The sequence below is a fragment of the Myxine glutinosa genome, chromosome 2 (assembly GCF_964187855.1).
Source record: "Myxine glutinosa chromosome 2, kmMyxGlut1.1, whole genome shotgun sequence".
Classification (NCBI taxonomy): domain Eukaryota; kingdom Metazoa; phylum Chordata; class Myxini; order Myxiniformes; family Myxinidae; genus Myxine; species Myxine glutinosa.
In genome coordinates, this window is record NC_136262.1 from 220,893,706 (window position 1) to 220,913,341 (window position 19,636).

Sequence of the window (19,636 nt, forward strand, 5' to 3'; positions counted from 1 at the left end):
AGAGGAAAGCCATAGTCCCCCTTTCGCTCCGCTGAGTGACGGGGGACAACAAGCGTTACGCCTATGTCCCCCGTCGGTGAAGTGATGCGAGTTGACAAAGTGGAAGACGCAAGGCGGCCATCTTGGATTTTGACGTGGCGACCCAATTTTCAATAGCGTTCTTCCTTATGCCGAGATACACCCACACACCAAATTAGAAGTTGGTACTTCCCTTATTTTTCAAGATATTCATCTCACAAGGTTCAGACATACATGGCGGCGGCCATCTTGGATTTTGACGTGGGTTGCACCCACACACCAAATTCGAATGCGGTCCTTCGCTTACGCACGCACGCCCGCATGGACGGACGGACGGACAGACGGACAGACGGACACACGGACGGAGGGGAAAACCATAGTCCCCCTTTCGCTCCGCGGTGCGACGGGGGACAAAAATAAAAATACCTTACTTCGGCATAATCCGAGATTGCACTTCAATCGGCATCAGGTCACCAAGGACCCACTTTATAATCCAATTCATTTTCCATGACCACAATTGGCTTCAGAAATTACCTTCTTTATCGGACAGTCTCGTTGAGCTTCCAATGTACCACTCGGGATTTGGGAGCACAAAGGCAAACGTCGCAAAGTCACAAACGAATGGCAGCTGCATCCCAAGCACAATCACAAAATTGCAGCCAAAGACAGGTTATTATACATCACGTGTCTGGAGAGTAACAGCATAATGAGCCTGCAAATGAATACTCGGAAGGCATTCAGTGTCCATGGTTTGCTACTTAAGAGTTAAGACCATGGTTAGTGTTATTATTGCGGTAGTATTGACCCTAGATAGGTGTACCTCTGGGCATACCCATTCTGTATGGATGGGTATACCCAAGGGTACACTTTTCCAGGATTAAGACCGTTAGAGGTAGCATTTTTCCATTGGTCGAGGAAGACCAAACAGAGGGCGAGTTATGTTGTAGGACAGAATCACATTCGTTACCAAAGGAAATGGGAGAGCATCATTCAAATGCGCAAGAACATTCACTGCATACTCCAGGATCTTGATCTTCTCCTTTCATATAAAGCACATCGCTGTGCATACCATCATTTCTGGGGGGTGCAGCCACGCTACATATGTAGTGCCCCCTGTAGGTGAGAGCAGGAATTTGTCTGCAGACGACATGCCAACTTTAACTAATGTCCATCCGAGAGGCGAGTATGCGCTAATCATACCTCTCGGCCATCTTGCCAGCCCATACTCCAAGTTCTCCAGCACGGAAGCTTCAGGGGTTCCAACTCTGATGCCAACACGTGACTTCGGGCCATTCTGTGTATTCTTGCCAGACTTTGGTGGAGTACGGAGCGAGCGTGTCATTGACCAACAAGGGGGGACACAAGCCCCTGCAGAGCGCTGAGCGGGGTCGTCACGCCACATGTGCTCGGTACCTCGTCGTCGTGGAAACGTGCGTCTCCTTGGCTTCACAAGTTGTCAAGCTTACCAAGCAGATCCGAGAGTAAGTTGAAAAGAACAGTTGTCGTTTTTTTAAAACTCTCAGATGCAGGCGTCAAAAATCCTACATAAACGCAGCCATTGGGCCTCAGAGGCTTTTTCGTTTTTTTTTTTGTTTTTTTTTTATAGATTTTTTTTCCTTCATATCCTTTTTCAATCCAAGTCGATGCTCATGGATTTGTATTTGCTCAGAAAATGTGAATAATTGATCCCATTAGTTGGAAGAATCCCATACAAGTAATGAATGTTTTTGTTCTTGTTTAAAAAAAAAATTTTGTTCTTGGTTTTTCAACTTTTTTTCTCTAAAAAGTTGAGGCTCATGGAGGAGTATTTGCTCAAAAAATATGATTCACTAATGCTTTTATTTAGAATGTATATGTCCACAACTGTCAAAAATCCTACACCTATGCAGCGATTGGGCCTCGGAGGCCCCACAAATGTATTCGTGTAAAGTTTTTTAATTTTCATTTTTTTGTCACTGAATTATTTGTAACCAAGTTATAGGAGCATATAATGAGGCTCATATCAAGAAAATAATGATATAACATAGTAGTACAACAACATTTATGCGGGGCCTCGAAGGCCCCAGGCCTGCATTCGTGTCGGATTTTCGGGTTACAAGTAAAGAATGAAGATTTTCCCATGAGCCTGAATGATTTTTTTTTTTAATGTCACTGAATTTTGTGTAACAACATGAAAGTCGGTGAAAATGAGGCTCATTCCCAAAAAAATTTGTACAGCATAGTTTTTGCAACAAAAAAAATCTTGTGGGCATCCGAGGCCCAATCACTGCATCCAAGGGTTAAAGAAAATGGTAATATAAATATCCTGACGTGCAGAACACTGACTTTCCCGTTTGTTAATATCGCTGCTGATCATCAAGCGTGTGTTGTTGCAAATGTCTTGAAGGAAAACGGCAGATGGCTTGTGCCTGCAAAACCAGCTGCAATCTCTGGTGGGTTCCCAACATCCGGCTGCTCTTCCCAAAGAACTCCAGACATCAAGGTAATGACATTTGATGGCAAACATTAGCAAAGGAAGCCTTTATGAGGATCACGAAAAAAAAAAAAACTATCATAAAATAGGTCCTACTTATCTCAGTCGCGAACATTTCCTATTCAAACCTCAAATGGCTCCATGTGTGCATGTAACCAGAAGTCCAAACCACTTTGGGATGCTAGCTTAAACATATTATTTTGAAAGGGGAAATGTTTGTAAGCATATTCAATTTGCAACAAGTCGAGTAAATTAACTCAGATCTGCTCACAAACACGTTGAGGTCCTGCGAAGTAGGAGCGGAATGTTGAGATGTGTCCCATGATGCAGGCAGCCGGGTGTGTCGACGGAGTGCAAACAGGAAGGTACCGGACGCTGTGATGCAGACAATGCAAACAAATCCCTGGAGACCGCCGGAGTGTGGAGGAAGCCATCTGCGATTGGCTCTGCAGATGTTGCCAAACAGCAACCCCAGCAATCCGTCGAGGAGGAAGACACCGATGCAGTGCTGAGGAGTCTCTTGGGAGAGGAAATCTCCTGCCAGGTTCCTAAAGAGCAGAAGCTGACGCTGGAGTTTCCCGACCGGATCGAAAGAGGGGAGATGGGAAGGCCCGGAGGTCCGAGTCTACGAGAGCTGGGCTTTCGTTGTGCAGGTGTTGAACAAAGACCGTCCAGCAGTTCGAGCACAGACTCTTCTGGCTCTACGGGACAGCAAAGAACCGAAAACACGTGGCACCGGGTAATGAGCGAGAAACGAGGAAGCACAGACGCTTTACATGGATTTTTGCGGAGACATGATACCAGGAGCCTACGGACGGAGGTCGACCGTGCGGGCAGCACATTGTGTACGGAGACGGTCGTGCGTTCGGTGTCTCTGGACAGCGGTATTCCCCCGACGGACGTCGGGTCCTCGTCGAGCGCATCCACCACCCCGGAACTGACGTCACCGCACGGCGAGCACCACTGTAGCCCAAAGAGCGCGCTCAAGTCTCCCACATCGAAAAGTCGAGGCTCAAGCAAACTACACGTTACATTTGAGGAGCCTCTGGTTCACGTAGCGCCAGTAGAGGCGACGACAAACGCACCGGTCGCCACCACACCGGTAGAAACTTTGAAACAAGGACTGCGTGGTTTGTTGGGAAGAAGAACAGAAACCTCAGACAAAGCCCAAGGAAGCAGCGCAGCGGAGCACTCCGGTTTGGTAAGTGTCGTGACGATGGACTAATCCTTCGCCTTAAATTTTAACCAATTTGCCTAACCCTCTGTTTATCATGTATTGGCCATGCCAATCGCCTGCATGGTCATTACGGCCAAACGCGCGGAAAAGATTGGTGCATTAACCGAACGCAATTAAAGCAATCTGCTGAAGTGCTTCTAACGTTGCATGTAAATTGCAGCCTCTTGAGCACCCATACCGCATGATGCATGCAACATTATGGTAACTATGTACATGGTGCGACCGTAAGTGTTTCACCGACCCGACGGAACAGATGCATTGTGCTTCAAAAGGAAATTGCGCGGGGACGTGCTCCCGCCTTCGGAATGTGCAGTAGTAATTATTGTAAAACGTTTGTGTGTGTTTGTGCTAAAGCCTACTTCATGTCACGCTCTTTCATTCCAGGCATAAAGGGACCATCTTCGCCGCCGAACCCAGCGTTTCCGCAGGACCCGTCTGACTTCCTCCGATGATTTCCTGTCAATCTGATTGTTTTTAAAACAACTTTTCGCCACCGAGCAACTAATTTCTTAAAAGTTTTAAACTGGAATCGTTTTATTTGTTCTTGAAGATGCGAATGCCTTCTTCTTCTTCTTCTTCTTCTTTTATTTTGTACTGGACTCAAAGCAAACGGGAAGCTAAAATTGTATTATTTTATACCATTTATTGTAAAAAGTTTACTCGAGCGCAGAAAATATTTGCAGCTTTTTTTGATTAAAAGACGATTTACAGTGTTAATCTTGTTTTTTAAAAGTAGAACGAGCTCTCTAGCTTAAGCCGAAAGCGTGTGCGGATATCGAACCCCGGTGGACATCCAAATTGATGGATGTCGTTTGTTCTTTTCGGAAAGAGGTTTGCAGACACTTGACGTAACGTGTGGCATCATTTTTGAAACATGGACATGAAGTAACCACAGAAGCAGAGTATTTTTTTATTTTTTTTGCACAAATGCTTTATTCCAGTGGCATTACCCGGTACTTCCTGCCATTTGCACTTGCTCTGCTCATTGTCACAATAAATACTTAACGAAAGGTTCGGGTTAAGGTTAGCCGTCTGCACCAAAACATTCATACAAAAATGTACAACGAAAGAGACGGAGGTCATGCACACACACACACACAAAAAGAAGAAGAAATGCTTTACACTAAAAATGGATGTGCGACGTCCTCAAATATTGTGTGCATCGAAAAACAAGTCCTGTGCACCCGAGCGCATGAGGGACCACTACCGAAGCGGAAGAGTACCTTCAAAGGAGAGAATTGGTTGTGAGTACCAGGATACTTGCGGCCTTGCGAGGCATTCGAGCCTGAAGGGGCTCACGAGTGCAAGCTTTGGGCTTCGTCAGTAACGGTGGCATCGAGGTGGACCGGGGGAAGCAAGCAATGTAGGATAGGGTAAGGACATTATGGGATATACATTGAGATCAGTAGTCTGTATCGGAGCCGTCACCATTTCCGGCGTTGCGGGAAAGCATATAATTGTCCATGTCGATGGATTTGCAGTTATTGATGGCATAGCGTAGACGCTCGGCCATGACCGCTTGGCTCGAGTACGGTGGCAGGCGGAGTTGGAAGAAGCACGTCTGTGACGTGGGCAGGCTGTCGTACGGCTGTGGGCACAAGACAAATGACCCATTTATGCCACCCACACATTGGCTGGAACATTGAATATGAAAGGTAGGCGATAAACACGCCTGACAGAGTTTTCATTTGTAATTTTTACACGGCAACAAAGCTAATTAACAAGACCACAACATCCAGGGTTCTGTAACATCATACTCATTGTTAGGGCAAAGTACACGTGCGGATACTGGCGTTCTGTCAAAAGCAGAAAAGCAAAACAAGCCAAACATGTCAATTTGTTACTACATTCCCGTCTAATTTGGCATTCTTGTCCATGAGCTGGTCCATGTGATTCACACCGAACACAGCAGCCTGAGATACAAACGGTGAAATTTTCTTTGGTTAAAGGATCTTTCAGTTTTCCACCATCGACTCTCCAATATCAGTCCCTCTGACCTCTCAATCATCCGATCCTCACGATCTACGCCAGGTGCACGAGTTCTTCCAGTTACCCCTTCCAGCCTTCCTGTTTAACATCCAACATCCAGGCTGCTGCAAACCTTGACTCTTCTCTTCCTCATTTCACCCATCTCAGGAACCCACTTCCAGAGGCTGTTCTATCTCATTCTCTCTTCCAGGGCTTCGAGCAAGCAGTGCACCACCATCACTTGCAATCACTAATTCTGGCCCATGATCTTCAGTCTCCATGAACCTTTCCTAACCAAATCAATTTACTTTTGAGTTTCAGTTTCCACTCCTTCTTCCTGTTCATTTATTCCCTTGGTGTTTGTCACACTGACAGTTACACTTTGCTCTTCCATGAGCCTCTCTTCTGTAAGGAAAAACAAAAAACTAGAACGGCACTCGGTAGTGTGCACACCTCCGCCAGGCTGAACAGTTTATGTTTTGTATCCACTGATAGGCTGGATCTGGATTCGGACATGAACCATCGGCTTGTTCTTGTCCATAACTTTTTAAAATATCATGTTATATATCACTTTTCACCCGATCTCTCAATGGTGAAGAATCACTTAAGAATTAAATAATTATCATATTCGAATCCATATTCAGATCTTCACCAAAATCTAATCGATTCTTCCTTGGCAGACACCCAACCGGTCCACCAAGTTTCCTCCAAATCCGTCGACAACTTTTTGAGATATCCTGCTATGTATCGTTTTTGACCCAATCTCCCAATGGTGAAGAATCACTTTAAAAAATTCTACTAGCTGGATCCGAATCCGGATTTTCACCAAAATCTAATAATTTCGTCCTTGTCACACACACTACCTCTTTGCCAAATTTCATCCGAATCTGTCCACTACTATTTGAGACATCTTGTTCACAAACAGACAGACAGGGGTGAAAACATAACCACCATCCACCTTCCGTGGCGGAGGTAATGATGCACCGTGTAACCAAACAAAGTTCAAACGACGATGCAAGTGGACTCGAAAGGTGCAAGAACAGCCATGACAGTCCTAGAGCTCAACATGAGATAAACCCACACGTTCAATAAGAAAAAGGCACTGTTGGAACAAGTGTTACTAAAGGGGCAAGAGGAGAGAAGAACTGCTCACCCGATCAACCTTCATGATCTGGAAACGCTGCGAGATGTCAGCAAAGTTGGCAGGCAGGCGTGAGCGGCCTGACACGAAACGCATGAATAGCACACGTTCCTCATTTGAGAACTCGCTCAGCGTCTGCCACAGCCATTGAACCAGCTGCTGTTGCTCGTCCACCTCGCGGTAACGCACCACGCGTCGCAACACTGCCACCGAGATCTCAGGCAGGCCGCACACCATCTGTTCAAGCTGGTGTGCCGTCAGGAGAGAGAGCAGTGGCACAGGGATGATCCAGGACATGCCTTCCCGCACCGCCGCCACCTGAGTGGAAAGGCAAAACCAGGTGGTTGAGAGAATGTGACGGTCATACAAAATCTCAATGATTGTTACAAGCATGATGACTGGCGATGACTAGCGAGCAAGCGCGACACGAAGATTAGCGAGTCAATCCAAAATCAAAAATAAACCAGAATGGCACTCAGTAGAGAGCATACCTCCGCCAGGTGAACAGCTTACGTTTTGTATCCCAGAGTAGACCAGAAAATCACAATACAGAATCACATTCAATCAAAATCATCCGTCCACAACTTTTTGAGATATCCTGCTATATATCGTTTTTGGCCTGATCTCCCAATGGTGAAGAATCAATAAAAAAATTATATTAGCCAGATCCGGATCCGGATCTTCACCAAAATCTAATCATTTCGTCCTTGTGCCATATGCTACATATCTGCCAAATTTCGTCCAAATCTGTCCACAACTTTTTGAGATATCCTGCTATATATCGTTTTTGGCCTGATCTCCCAATGGTGAAGAATCAATTAAAAAATTATACTAGCCAGATCCGGATGAGGATCTTCACCAAAATGTAATCATTTCGTCCTTGTGACATATGCTGCATGTCTGCCAAATTTCGTCCAAATCCGTCCACAACTTTTTGAGATATCCTGCTATATCGTTTTTGGCCCTATCTCCCAATGGTGAAGAATCAATTAAAAAATTATACAAGCCGGATCCGGAACCGGATCTTCACCAAAATCTAAATCATTTCGTCCTTGTGACATACGCTACATGTCTGCCAAATTTCGTCCGAATCCGTCCACAACTTTTTGAGATATTTTGTTTACAAACGGACAGACAGACAAACAAACAAACACACAGACAGACAGACAGACAAACAGGGGTGAAGTGGTGGAGGTAATAATGAACTTCTTCCAATGTCCTGCAATTTTAACAATACGCTACGGATGGCATTCCAGTGGCCACGATCAGCAAATTGATCTGCCAGCAGCACTTTGCTTGAAATAAATAAAAGGCTTTTCTGTCAAGTACAGAGTTCTGGTACGATTGCTTAAGTGCTGCTCATTTCACACAATCATGGACGATGTGTCGGGAAGTGGTGTCATTGCAGACGGTTTTTTTTTGGGGGGGGGGGGGGATTTTAAAAACCACCCTACTGGTCCCACTGCCAAACTGCGGACGACCTAATGTTCCTCATCAGCGATTCGTGAACCTTAATTGCTTCCGAGATAGCTGGAGCCCATGAGGCTATGTGAGCCCAACACCTTTAACTTCCTTCGCCATCCGCACAGAGCTGAGTTCATTTATCCGCCCTTACCGGCGTCTAGTCATGCTGCTTTCACCAGTGGTATGTTCCCGGGTTCATCCTTCGGCTCAGTGCTGGAGATGGGATTTTTCCATGTACACGACATTGGTAGTGTAATCTCTGTGTAAATTTTTTTTTTAATTCTCTCTCCGGTGGTTCAAGAGTGGGAGGGTTTTTTTTTTTTTTGTATACAAGGTCGAGGCTCGTGTAAGAGCTAACATTGATCACAAAAAGACAAACTGACACATAAAACATATGATACAGGGAGCGGGAGAACAAGATGGAGAGCAGGGACATCGGGAGATCTGTGGGAGGGAGGGGGCTTGGGGGAAGGACGCATGGTAAGGGGGGGTAGGGGGGGAGTTATATTTACTTGCTTATATTTACTTATATTGGTTATATTTACTTGGGAAAACGTTACAGTTTGACAAGCGAGTCGCATCACCATGATTAAGAACTGCCCAAGCTGCTGAGCCTTCAAGTGCGTAACCTCCAGGTACTTGTAAAGCATGCTTTGTGACAACAGCTCAAAAAGGCCGATGTACAGTCATGTGAAAAAGTAAGTACACCCCATGCAAAGTTTTGACTTTTTCAACATATTTCAACATCCAGCTATTTGATCTTCATTTCAACAATATTGACAGGTAAAGGTGATATAATATAACAAATATCATGAAACATTTACATTTTGTAGTCCTTAGTGTTGGCTTAGTGGTCAGGGTGCCGGCTTGGGATCCTAGGATCCTGAGTTCGAATCCCGGTCGATCGCTGAATTAACGCCAGGGGGGTTGACTCAGCCTGTCATCCTTCCGAGGTCGGCAAATTGAGTACCAGCTTGCTGGGATGAATGATCACGGTGTGTTCCCAGATTTAGAATAGGTACACCGTATCCCTGCGCATTGTAAAGAGCGTGACCAAGGGTTGGCGTCAGGAAGGGCATCCGGCCATAAAAACATTGCCTCAAACAGGGAACCATGATTGTCATGGGGCCCGCAAGGCTAACCCCCGCTCTAGCGGGGAAAATGGCCTTAAAACGATCATTCAATATATTCATTCATATTTACATTTTGTAGTCCATTGTATAATTTAAATAAACATAAATGCAAATTTCGCATATGGAAAAAGTAAGTACACCCTTGGCTCTAATAGGTGGTATTGCCCCCTTTGGCAGAAACAACCTCAAGTAGGCGTTTCTTATAACTGTCTACCAGTCTCTAACATCGACTGGGAGAAATTTTTGCCCACTCCTCCATGCAGAATTCTTTCAGCTGTGCGATGTTTGAGGGGTTTCTTGCATGCACAGCTCGTTTAAAATCCCCCAACATCTCGATGGGATTTAGATCCGGGCTTTGACTTGGCCATTCCAGAACCCTCCATTTCTTTCTTTTCAGCCATTCCTTGGTGGATTTACTGGTATGTTTAGGGTCATTGTCATGTTGCAAGGTCCACCTTCGGTTGAGCTTCAACTTTCCAACAGATGGCCTCACATTATCCTCAAGCACCCTCTGGTACAATGAAGAATTCATAGTGGATTCCATGATCATGAGCTGCCCAGGCCTTGATGCAGCAAAGCTGCCCTAAACCTTAATATTTCCACCACCATGCTTTACAGTTGGTATCAGGTTCTTGTGGTCAAATGCTGTCTTTGGTTTTCGCCAAACATGTCTTCTGGTACTGTGGCCAAATAGCTCTACCTTTGACTCATCTGTCCATAGCACATTGTTCCAGAAGTGCTGGTCTTTGCCGAGGTGTTCATTGGCAAATTTTAGTCTTGCCCTGATGTTCTTTCTGGATAGAAAAGTTTTCCTCCTGGCACACCTCCCATGTAGATCAAAGTTGTGCAGCCTCTTTCTAATGGTAGACTCGTGCACTTTGACATCAACAGTGGCAAGAGCTACATGTAGGTCCCGTGATGACATTCTGGGGTTCTTAGAGACTTCCTTCAGCATCTTGCGGTCTGCTCTCGGGCTGAATTTGCTGGGGCGGCCTGGCCTGAACAAGTTGGCAGTTGTTTGGAATCTTCTCCACTTGTAGATGATCTTCCGGACAGTCGAATGATCGATTTCAAATTGTTTGGAGATCTTTTTAAATCCCTTCCCAAACTCGTAGGCATCTATAACCTTCTTTCTGAAGGCCTCAGAGAGCTCTTTCGATCTAGGCATGGTGATGCCGCACACTTAAACAACAAAGAGCAAACCAAACTAAATGTCTGAGGTTTAAATAAGACAGGTTCCTCCAAGATCCTCTCTACGATGTTCTAATCATTTGCACCTGAGCTGGTGCACCTGATTCTAATTTTAGGTGTTTGAAGTAGTGATAAATGTAGGGTGTACTTACTTTTTCCACATGCGAAATTTGCATTTATGTTTATTTAAATTATACAATGTACTACAAAATGTAAATGTTTCATGATATTTGTTGTATTATATCACCTTTATCTATCAATATTGTTGAAATTAAGATCAAATAGCTGCATGTTGAAATATGTTGAAAAAGTCAAAACTTTACATGGGGTGTGCTTACTTTTTCACGTGACTGTATGTGCTGGAGAAGAGTCTTCAGGAGGAGGATTGTTGGGACAATGCACAGGCTCTACCATTACGAGTATCGTAAACAACGATGCACATTTAAGAATTAGCAGGCCGCAATGTCTGCTCTCTGTCCTTCTCCACATCATGTGGCACGTGTATGTATACTTTAATGAGAGGATAAAGCAATATACCACATGCAAGAAGGGATCTCCAAAGGTTAGTACCAAAAACACAAACTACCCCATACAAGGGTCGGAATTCAAATCTCACATGGTCAACAAATTGCAGATGGCCGTTTTGGTCTTGATGTAACCTTCAAGGCAGATATGCCTTGTTTTTAATAAATATTTTTATTTTTTAAATAAATTGAACAGTGACATACAGCAGGATAAATATTTTAAATAAAAATATGAATACAAACCAAGACAGCAATAAAGTGGACATACATGATGAGAGGAAGCATGATGCAACACGCATCACGTGCCTTTTCCCCAGAGCAGTACAATAGTAAAACTATTTACAGCCAATCTCCACGCCAGAGGCCTGAAGCAGATGTACCTATTGTCAAGTATGCAGAATTTGAATAATAACCCTGGAAATGGGAAAGGCTTATAAGCACAAAGGTGGGAGGCTTGTTGTTCTTGTTTGGATTATTATTATTATTATTATTATACTCGTAGTTCCGCAAAAGTTTTGTGAAACGACATTTGAAAAAAACTGTTACACCTGGCTATGTGAACCTGTGCAAGTTTATAGTACACCCTTGGAACTTTATCACAACATATTTTGTTTTTAGAATTTCGTCTTATATTGGTAGCCATCTTCGATATTTTCTCAAAAATGAAAATCTTCTTCTTCTTCTCCTCTGGAACTACTGAACCAATTGCATTGATATCTGGCAAACAGTTTAAGCACCACGATTTAGTATTGAATTGTTCGTTTGAAGGTTCTGCTCGAAAAACCCTGTAAGCTCACTATTGGTCGAATATGTTAGGTAATCGCAAGACATTGAAATTTGACAAAATAAGTAGCTTACGATATGTAATTTGGACCACTGATGCAGAATGGGCCAAAAAAGTAACAACTTCATGTATTTCTTCCTGATGATGGATTTGGGCTCCATTATCCCAGAAAACTTGGGCTCTATGTGGTGGGCAGATTAGGACTGCTTAGAAGCTGACAGCACAGTTTGCAGTACTAGTTATTATTATTACTACTAGGGCGTGCCCGCACGTACGTGCTTGCCCGTACGTGCGTGCAAAAAAACATGCGTGCAAACAACAACAACAAAAAAAACTTTGAAACCACGTGGCAGTAACGACCACAGAAACCCCCCCCTCTATTTACATGAAATGGTTTGGTCCATTCGCAAAGCCAAAGCGAACGACCACAGAACCCCCCCCCCCCCCTCTATTTACATGAAATGGTTTGGTCCATTCGCAAAGCCAAAGCGAACGGCTTGCGAGTACGGTGACCATACCTTGGGAACCACTTGTCCGATTAATTTCAAACCTTGAAAAGGCACATCCTCGGGTCCCCAGCAATATACCTGGCAAGTTTCAAGTATATCGGACCCGTGGTTGTCGAGAAACAGCGGTCACAGACAAACGCACACACACACACACAGACACACACACACACAGACACACACACATACACACAGAGATTACTGGAATTATAGATAGATTACAAGCCTATCCCACGCGCAGCGGGAGACGGGGTTTTGCAATAATGTTTGTGTGTCTGTGTGTCTGTCCAGGCCGTAACATTTTTTACCATCTGAGCTTTTGTCAAATTTCCAATAAAGCCTTATTATGAGAATATGGAGAAGATAAATTAATAATTTGGGAAAAAGGTCAACATCACATAAAATCATCAATTTTCATCCGATCGACCTATATTTAAATAATTTTCACATTGGGTCACTGGATTGGCTCATGAATCAAAAGTTTGAAGCCAATTGTTTTTTTTAGATCAAAAGGTCAAAGCTTATGGATGCATAAACTCGTCAATTCTCATGCAATTGACCTGAATTTTTAGGAATTTACATATTGGGTCACTGAATGGGATCACCAATCAAAAGCTAGAAGCTCTGACACCGAAGGTGGATGGAGGTTGTGTTTTCACCCCTGTCTGTTTGTTTGTCTGTCTGTGAACAAGATATCTCAAAGTTGTGGACGGATTCAGACGAATATTTGCAGATAGGTAGTGTATGTGGCAAGGACGAAATTATTAGATTTTGGTGAAGATCCGGATTCGGATCCTAGAATTTATTAAGTGATTCTTCACCATTGAGAGATCGGGCGAAAAGTGACATACAGCAGGATATTAAAAAAAAGTTATGGACGAGTTATGATTAAACTTGGTGGACGAGTTGGGTGAGTGACAAGAACAAGCCGATTAGATTTTTGTTCAGGTCCGAATCCAGATCCGGCCTATCAGTGGGATACAAAACATAAACTGTTCAGCCTGGCGGAGGAATGCGCTCTAGAGTGCCGTTCTAGTTTTTTTCAGATCAAAAGGTCAAGGTCACATTAAATCATTAATTTTCATCCGATTGACTTGATATTTGAACAGGGTTTGCATATGAGGTCATTCCACTGAATTAGTTCACCGATAAAATGATAGAAGTTGATTGTTTTGAGGTCGAAAGGTCAAGGGTCAAGGTCACAAAATCGTCAATCTCCATTAGATTGACTTGAAATTTGAGTAGGGTTGCATATTGGGTCATTGAATTTGATTGCTTTTCGTGTCAAAAGGTCAAGGTTGATTAAAATCATCAATTAATTTGCATGTTTACCTCCGCCACCGAAGGTGGCTGGAGGTTATGTTTTCACACTTGTCTGTCTGTCTGTCTGTTTGTTTGTTTTGTGAACAGGATATCTCAAAAAGTTGTGGAGGGATTCGGACAAAATTTGGTGGAGATGTAGCATATGTGACGAGGACGAAATGATTAGATTTTGGTGAAGATTTGGATTCGGATCCGGCTACAAGAATTTTTAAAGTGATTCCTCACCATTGGGAGATAGGGCAAAAAAAAAAAGATATATAGCATGATATCTCAAAAAGTTGTGGATGGATTCGGACAAAATTTGGCGGACAGGTTAAGGGTGTGACAAAGACAAATCAATTTGATTTTGGTGAAGATCTGAATGCGGATCCGGATGCAAGGATTTTTAAAATTTTTATAAGCATTTCTTCATCATTGAGTGATATGATCGTGCCAAAAACGATATATAGCACAATATCTCATAAAGTTATGGATGACTTCTGACAAAACGAGGTGGATGAGTTGGTTAGGCGATTAGAACAAGCCGATTAGATTTTGGTTCAGGTCCAAATCCAGATCTGGCCGATCAGTGGGATACAAAACGTAAACTGTCCAGCCTGGCAGAGGTATGCTCTCTACCGAGTGCCGTTCTAGTTTTATCTGTTTTTGTTATGTTTCACATACGGAAGAAGAAATCCGAATACAAAGTGGACACTGGCAGGCTTTTCATTTTAAGATGCTTTCTAGTTATCATTAGTCCCCTAACCGAAAGGCACTATAGGTTTGCTCTCCATCTGTCTGTCCTTCTGTCCAACCTGTGGTTTACTTGGTACATGGCTTTATTGTGATAAGCTCCAGAATAGGTTTGAGTTTCAGGGCGTTTTGCCAATTTTTCACGAAGTTATGCCCTTTTTGAACTTTGAAAATACATGGGTCAGTTTTCAGGTGCCCTGACCCCACCACACTGCTTTACACCCATTGGATGGACAGCTGGCCTGACTCCACCCCAATTAAAATCATGCGCCGCCATTCCATGAAGCAGCACAAATCAGCAGGCCTCAGGCCATAGGCATGGGTGTTAGCCCATGGCCGAATGCAATTGGAACGCTCCCAGGTATATAACCACAATGTATTATACAGTATATGCACATAAGCCGTACACATGTTTTTGCTTCATGTATGTACATCAGGTTATTATTTTATTACCTTTGGCACCAAACGCGGCATTATACATCACACAAATAAAGGGATGTGTTTTGTCATGCGAAACGTCTGGCTAAAACCGAAATTATGCACAAACACCTTCATTTATTTAGCTGGTGTGAATAGCATAATTAAAGGTTGTCAGTGTATGGTTATAATAAAGTGGTGTGCTGAGTTGAGTTGTGCGATTGGGCTGACTCAGATGGCTTAGAGTTATGTGCACACACCTCTCAGCTGTCTAGCTGCAGTTCAAATCCCAATCCAGCTATGTACTGTCACCCTGGTCAACCAGTGTTTTACAGGGAGCGTGATCCATCAATGTGTCATTCCCGTCCCTCAGATAGATGTTAAACGGCCGTCCCATGGATGAGTGTCTCATGATTTTATAAAACAAAAGGCACAAATGATCCTATGGATTTTTTGCACATGATTTCGGTTTATGCCGGAGCTAATGTGTGCGTGCTCGTCTGTGCGTGTGTGTGTGTGTGCGTGCGTGTGTGTGCACGCGTGTGTGCGTGTGTGTGTGTGACCGAGTGTAACTGTGTATTTCGTTGACACATCATTGTTCCCCTCACCGCTAATCCTCCACAGGGAAAGTCTCATTTCTTGGACTGTATTATATATTGCACATAATTAAGCGGGCGTAATCCATAACTATGGCAATTCTATGGTAATCCTGTCTTGTGTTGAGTTTGGTGCACCCGTCGATTTTGATGGCCTTTACCACTCATATACTGCATGTTTGCCTCAGGGTAGTTCAAAATAGTGCTTAAATTTCCCCATGGAAAGTTTCATCAATTTTTCACATGCCCTTTTTAAAAACTTACATTTACTTTTTTTTTTTGTACTGTTTTTTTTTAACTTTGTTTTCACTTTTTTTTTGGAAAATATCACATCCATTGGGAACATATATTCCAAAGCAATAATCACTCATTATTATTATTATTATTATGTCATAACCACCAAATCCTGGGCACAAACTCATATAAACAGCTACTCCCAAACTTATTTGGTGACAGAATTATACAACTTTTAATGAAGCAGCAAAGCATAGCTGCTGCACTTGTTGATTATGCCATCATGATCAGCAAACTGTATAAAGCAAGTCAAAGGATATTTAATGAAGATTGTGGGTTGGGCATGAGAAGTGGAGTTGGGGAGAGTGTGACGAGGAGGGCGGGGGTGTTAGGGAGGAGGAATCCTATATACAGCATTATATATGTGTTCGTGGAATCGGGCTCAATTTCAGTTTGTTGTGAACCACAAGGGGATGCGTAGTGGCTATGATTGTTAATACGATGTTAGGGATCATGAAGTGGAGGGTTAAAGGAGTTTTACATTCTTGAAAAACGGAACTAACTACACGTGGCACCTGCAAATTCACAGAGCCACCGCTGTAGTAAACCTCTGAGTGAGTGCATTACAATGTGATGAGTTTGCAATGACACTTCCACGAGGTAAATGCAATGGCCCTGACATCATAGCACTCTCAATGTTGAACGAACTCAAGCAGGTTGATCCAGCATGTTGGTTGGGTAGATTTTTGACATTTCTGGCTTAACTATTGTGAGCAGAGATGCTTGCGGAAGTTAAGGCACGGTGTAAACTTGTTCAGAGATGGAACGTCCACGCATAACAGAACTGGAACGTGTACTCGTAGTTCAAAATGCAGGCGGCTGCGAAAACCCCAGATAATAGGCCCTTTATTTTACAAATCAGACTCAATGGTTTGATATCTCAAAAAACGAGATATCTGCGATCACAAAGCAATTGCCAAGGGTAAGAAGCTTCCCTGACCTGCAGGTGCTTACCCTTGCAATCACCCATGACTTACCCTTGGCTCGCGATCCAATGATGTTGACGGCCATATGTTTTTTCGGACAATCATATGACCTTGACCTTCAATATTTTGGGATAGAGTTTTGATTAAGAAAATGTGTCCTCATCTATACTCTATCCATAAAATTCAACAACCTGAAAACTGGAGGAAAATTATTCAAGTTATGATAAAAAATGTGTTTTTATGTTAATTAGGTCACAATCCCAAAAATGTAGGTCAAGGACACAAATTAAATATCAGGTGCTCAACTTCTGTGCAGATTCACTATTATGATGCAAAAAGATAAAGCTTGGAAGGCCAAGCGGTTTGAGGTTTCACAGAGGCAAAATTGAGCGATGACAAATAAAATGCGTTATTTTACATACCGCCATTTGACCCTGACCTGCAGGGGTATGATGTAAATGAATCGTAAATGCGCCTTACTCCAGGCCATCTAAAAAGCGCAATTTTGTTCTGATCGGATAGACTTTAGTGGAATTTTGGTGACAAATGTTAAAATAACTATAATTGGGTCATAACCTTAGAAATTAGGTCAACCTTAAAATTAGGTCAAAATTATGTCAACCCTGCATACGTTGTAGTCACATTATTGATGGAAAATTTCATTCTGAAAGTCCCAGCCGGATCTGAGATACAGGTTGGAAGTTGGGAGGGTTGGGAGTGCAGGAATTTTTTTTTTTTTCCATTTAAATGATGGTTTAGCACTTCTGTAGGTCTAAGAAACCTTGGTACCATTAAAAATGGGGGATACTAATTGTAGAAACAAACAGTACAATAGCTATAAGCCTTCTCTTTTCCTATAGGGGGATGCTTAATAGATAGATAGACACATTAAGGCAAAGCTTGAGATGTAAGTATAAGGCCAGAATTTTGAATTCTACATTTCCCACTAATGCCTCAGTGAGTGGTACCTGCACATCCATTTCGTGTAGCCGGTAATCAATGGCTCGTTCCACATAAGTTTTCCGAATAGAAAAAGTCAACGGGATAATATTTCCACCAGGGATGATGGGAACAATACTGCCATCAGCACTCTGTCCCATGAAGGAATCCAGGGGAATCATCTGGACACAACAGACCAGCACAGTCATGAATGTATGTTGCTTGGAAATTCACCTTCATATTAAAACTAAGAGGTAAACAAACTAATCAAAACGATGACAGCAACACAATCGTTCTGCATCTCTTGCTATAGTTTTGTGTTCTAAAACTCGCAGTGCTTTTAAACGGATTTCAACATGGAGGGACACCCGAACACGCTACCTGCGTTCAACATTATAGAACTGCATTCGAGGACAAGATTGATAAAACGAATACGTTATAAAACTGACCTAAATGCAACTTTAAAATTTCATAGCACAAGGGGAGTACAGAAACTGGTTGACTTTCCCCATCAGAGAAATAGTGAAACAAAGAAAATTGCTTTTACGCACAAAGATCAGCGAGCAACGATTCACCACATTCTCCATGTACAGTTTATTACTGCATTCTCAACATCTACCAGGCATAAACAACAACCCAGACAGGAAAAAAAACAAAAATGTTAATAAAAAAACCAATGTGATATAGATTGCGCTTAAGCTTTGGCCAAGCTGTTGCTGCGCCACTTTCAAAAAGGTTTGGTGTGAGAAGCCCAGCTGCGGTGAATCACACCCCAACACGCAACAATGATAGGGGTTCTGCACCCTCGTGAAAGCTAGCCTCGGTGATTCCGCTGTCCTCAATATGCGCAATCGTGCGAAGCGTTTGCACATAGAGCAGGTCCACCTCCTCCAAGTCGTCCAGTGACAACGGCAAAGAGCAAAGTTGCTTCCAGACATAGGGGGCCAGGTGCAAATCCAGGGGTTTCTTGGTTCGCATCGCCACACCCATGAGTATGCCGAGGAACTTGAACTCGAGTAAGTGCTCGTCGGATTGTGCTGACGGGTTGAACAGGAACCTGCCGGTGGGCGAACAAAAAAAAAGAAAAAAGAAACTTCATCAACAATGAAGAAAACGGAAGAAGGCTTTTGTAAACACAACCCCTAAGTCATCATCCCAGCACGGTGCCGCAAAACGAGTGCAAAGCCCTGACAGGCTCGTTATAAATCTCATGCGGTGCCAAGGTAGAATGCTGCACGAACGATGCAACTGCAACGCTATGTGTTCGAAGCAGTTATTGGACTCATTGGCTGCGTCTACGCCTTCAATTAAAGCATCACAACCGAAGGCGGCTTTCGGATGCTTTGACTCGAGCCATTCATATAATGAACGTTTGGCCCACTGCCATCGATTCACCGACAAACTGCTCATACAAAAATAAAACCTCATGAATGCCCAGTGGGTTATTCGACCATCATTTGCACTTTTTAAGGGAGAATAAACCTTTTGTGTTGGCCGCGATTAAACCGGCTTTATACAGGTGATGCGGTGCACACAAAGATTGCCTGAATATAATAGGGATGGTTGCTTCACTTGATTGTCTTTATTTATACATTTTTGAGCTGCATGGAAAAAAAAATAATGGAAGATTTGAAATGTGCGGCATTGCCAACAATGTAGACGCAATTGTTCATTGCACAGCAGGCAACTTCAACATGTCGACATAGATGTCCTATATAATTGATTTGCGTATAAATAAATGGGCTCATGGATTTGATGTAATCCATTTTCAGTGCATGTGTTTTTGAAAAATGTGAGACTTCCCTTTCAAAATCTACAATCATTCTGTTTCAGTCTTCTCGGCCTGGTCACAACAAGTCGAGCATCTCATTTTGGGGCTGCCTTTAATATTTTATTTTTTTGGCAATCGGTCTAGCTTTTAAGGAAGGTTTTTCTTTTAAGGAAGGTTTAAGGAAGGAATACGGTTTTTT

The 19,636-nt window shown here is 43.1% G+C and overlaps 2 protein-coding genes across 15 annotated transcripts in view; one reads left to right on the forward strand and one right to left on the reverse strand.

The window, feature by feature from the left end:
• Positions 1-4,445, forward strand: part of LOC137420807 (synphilin-1) — a 406,546-nt gene extending 402,101 nt beyond the window's left edge. For all 14 annotated transcript variants that reach the window (XM_068106201.2, XM_078772278.1, XM_068106197.2 and 11 more), the window contains 4 exons: positions 1,330-1,499; positions 2,405-2,500; positions 2,822-3,692; positions 4,113-4,445. In XM_068106201.2, coding sequence (XP_067962302.2) covers positions 1,330-1,499; positions 2,405-2,500; positions 2,822-3,692; positions 4,113-4,118 — 1,143 coding nt within the window. In that variant the 3' untranslated portion in view covers positions 4,119-4,445. The remainder of the gene's footprint in view (positions 1-1,329; positions 1,500-2,404; positions 2,501-2,821; positions 3,693-4,112) is intronic.
• Positions 4,446-4,631: 186 nt separating this feature from the next.
• Positions 4,632-19,636, reverse strand: part of LOC137422161 (putative E3 ubiquitin-protein ligase HERC1) — a 443,323-nt gene continuing 428,318 nt past the window's right edge. Inside the window, 4 exon segments of the mRNA XM_078772274.1 lie at positions 4,632-5,316; positions 6,850-7,155; positions 17,696-17,848; positions 18,471-18,723. Of these exon segments, the coding sequence (XP_078628400.1) occupies positions 5,131-5,316; positions 6,850-7,155; positions 17,696-17,848; positions 18,471-18,723 (898 nt within the window). The 3' untranslated portion in view covers positions 4,632-5,130.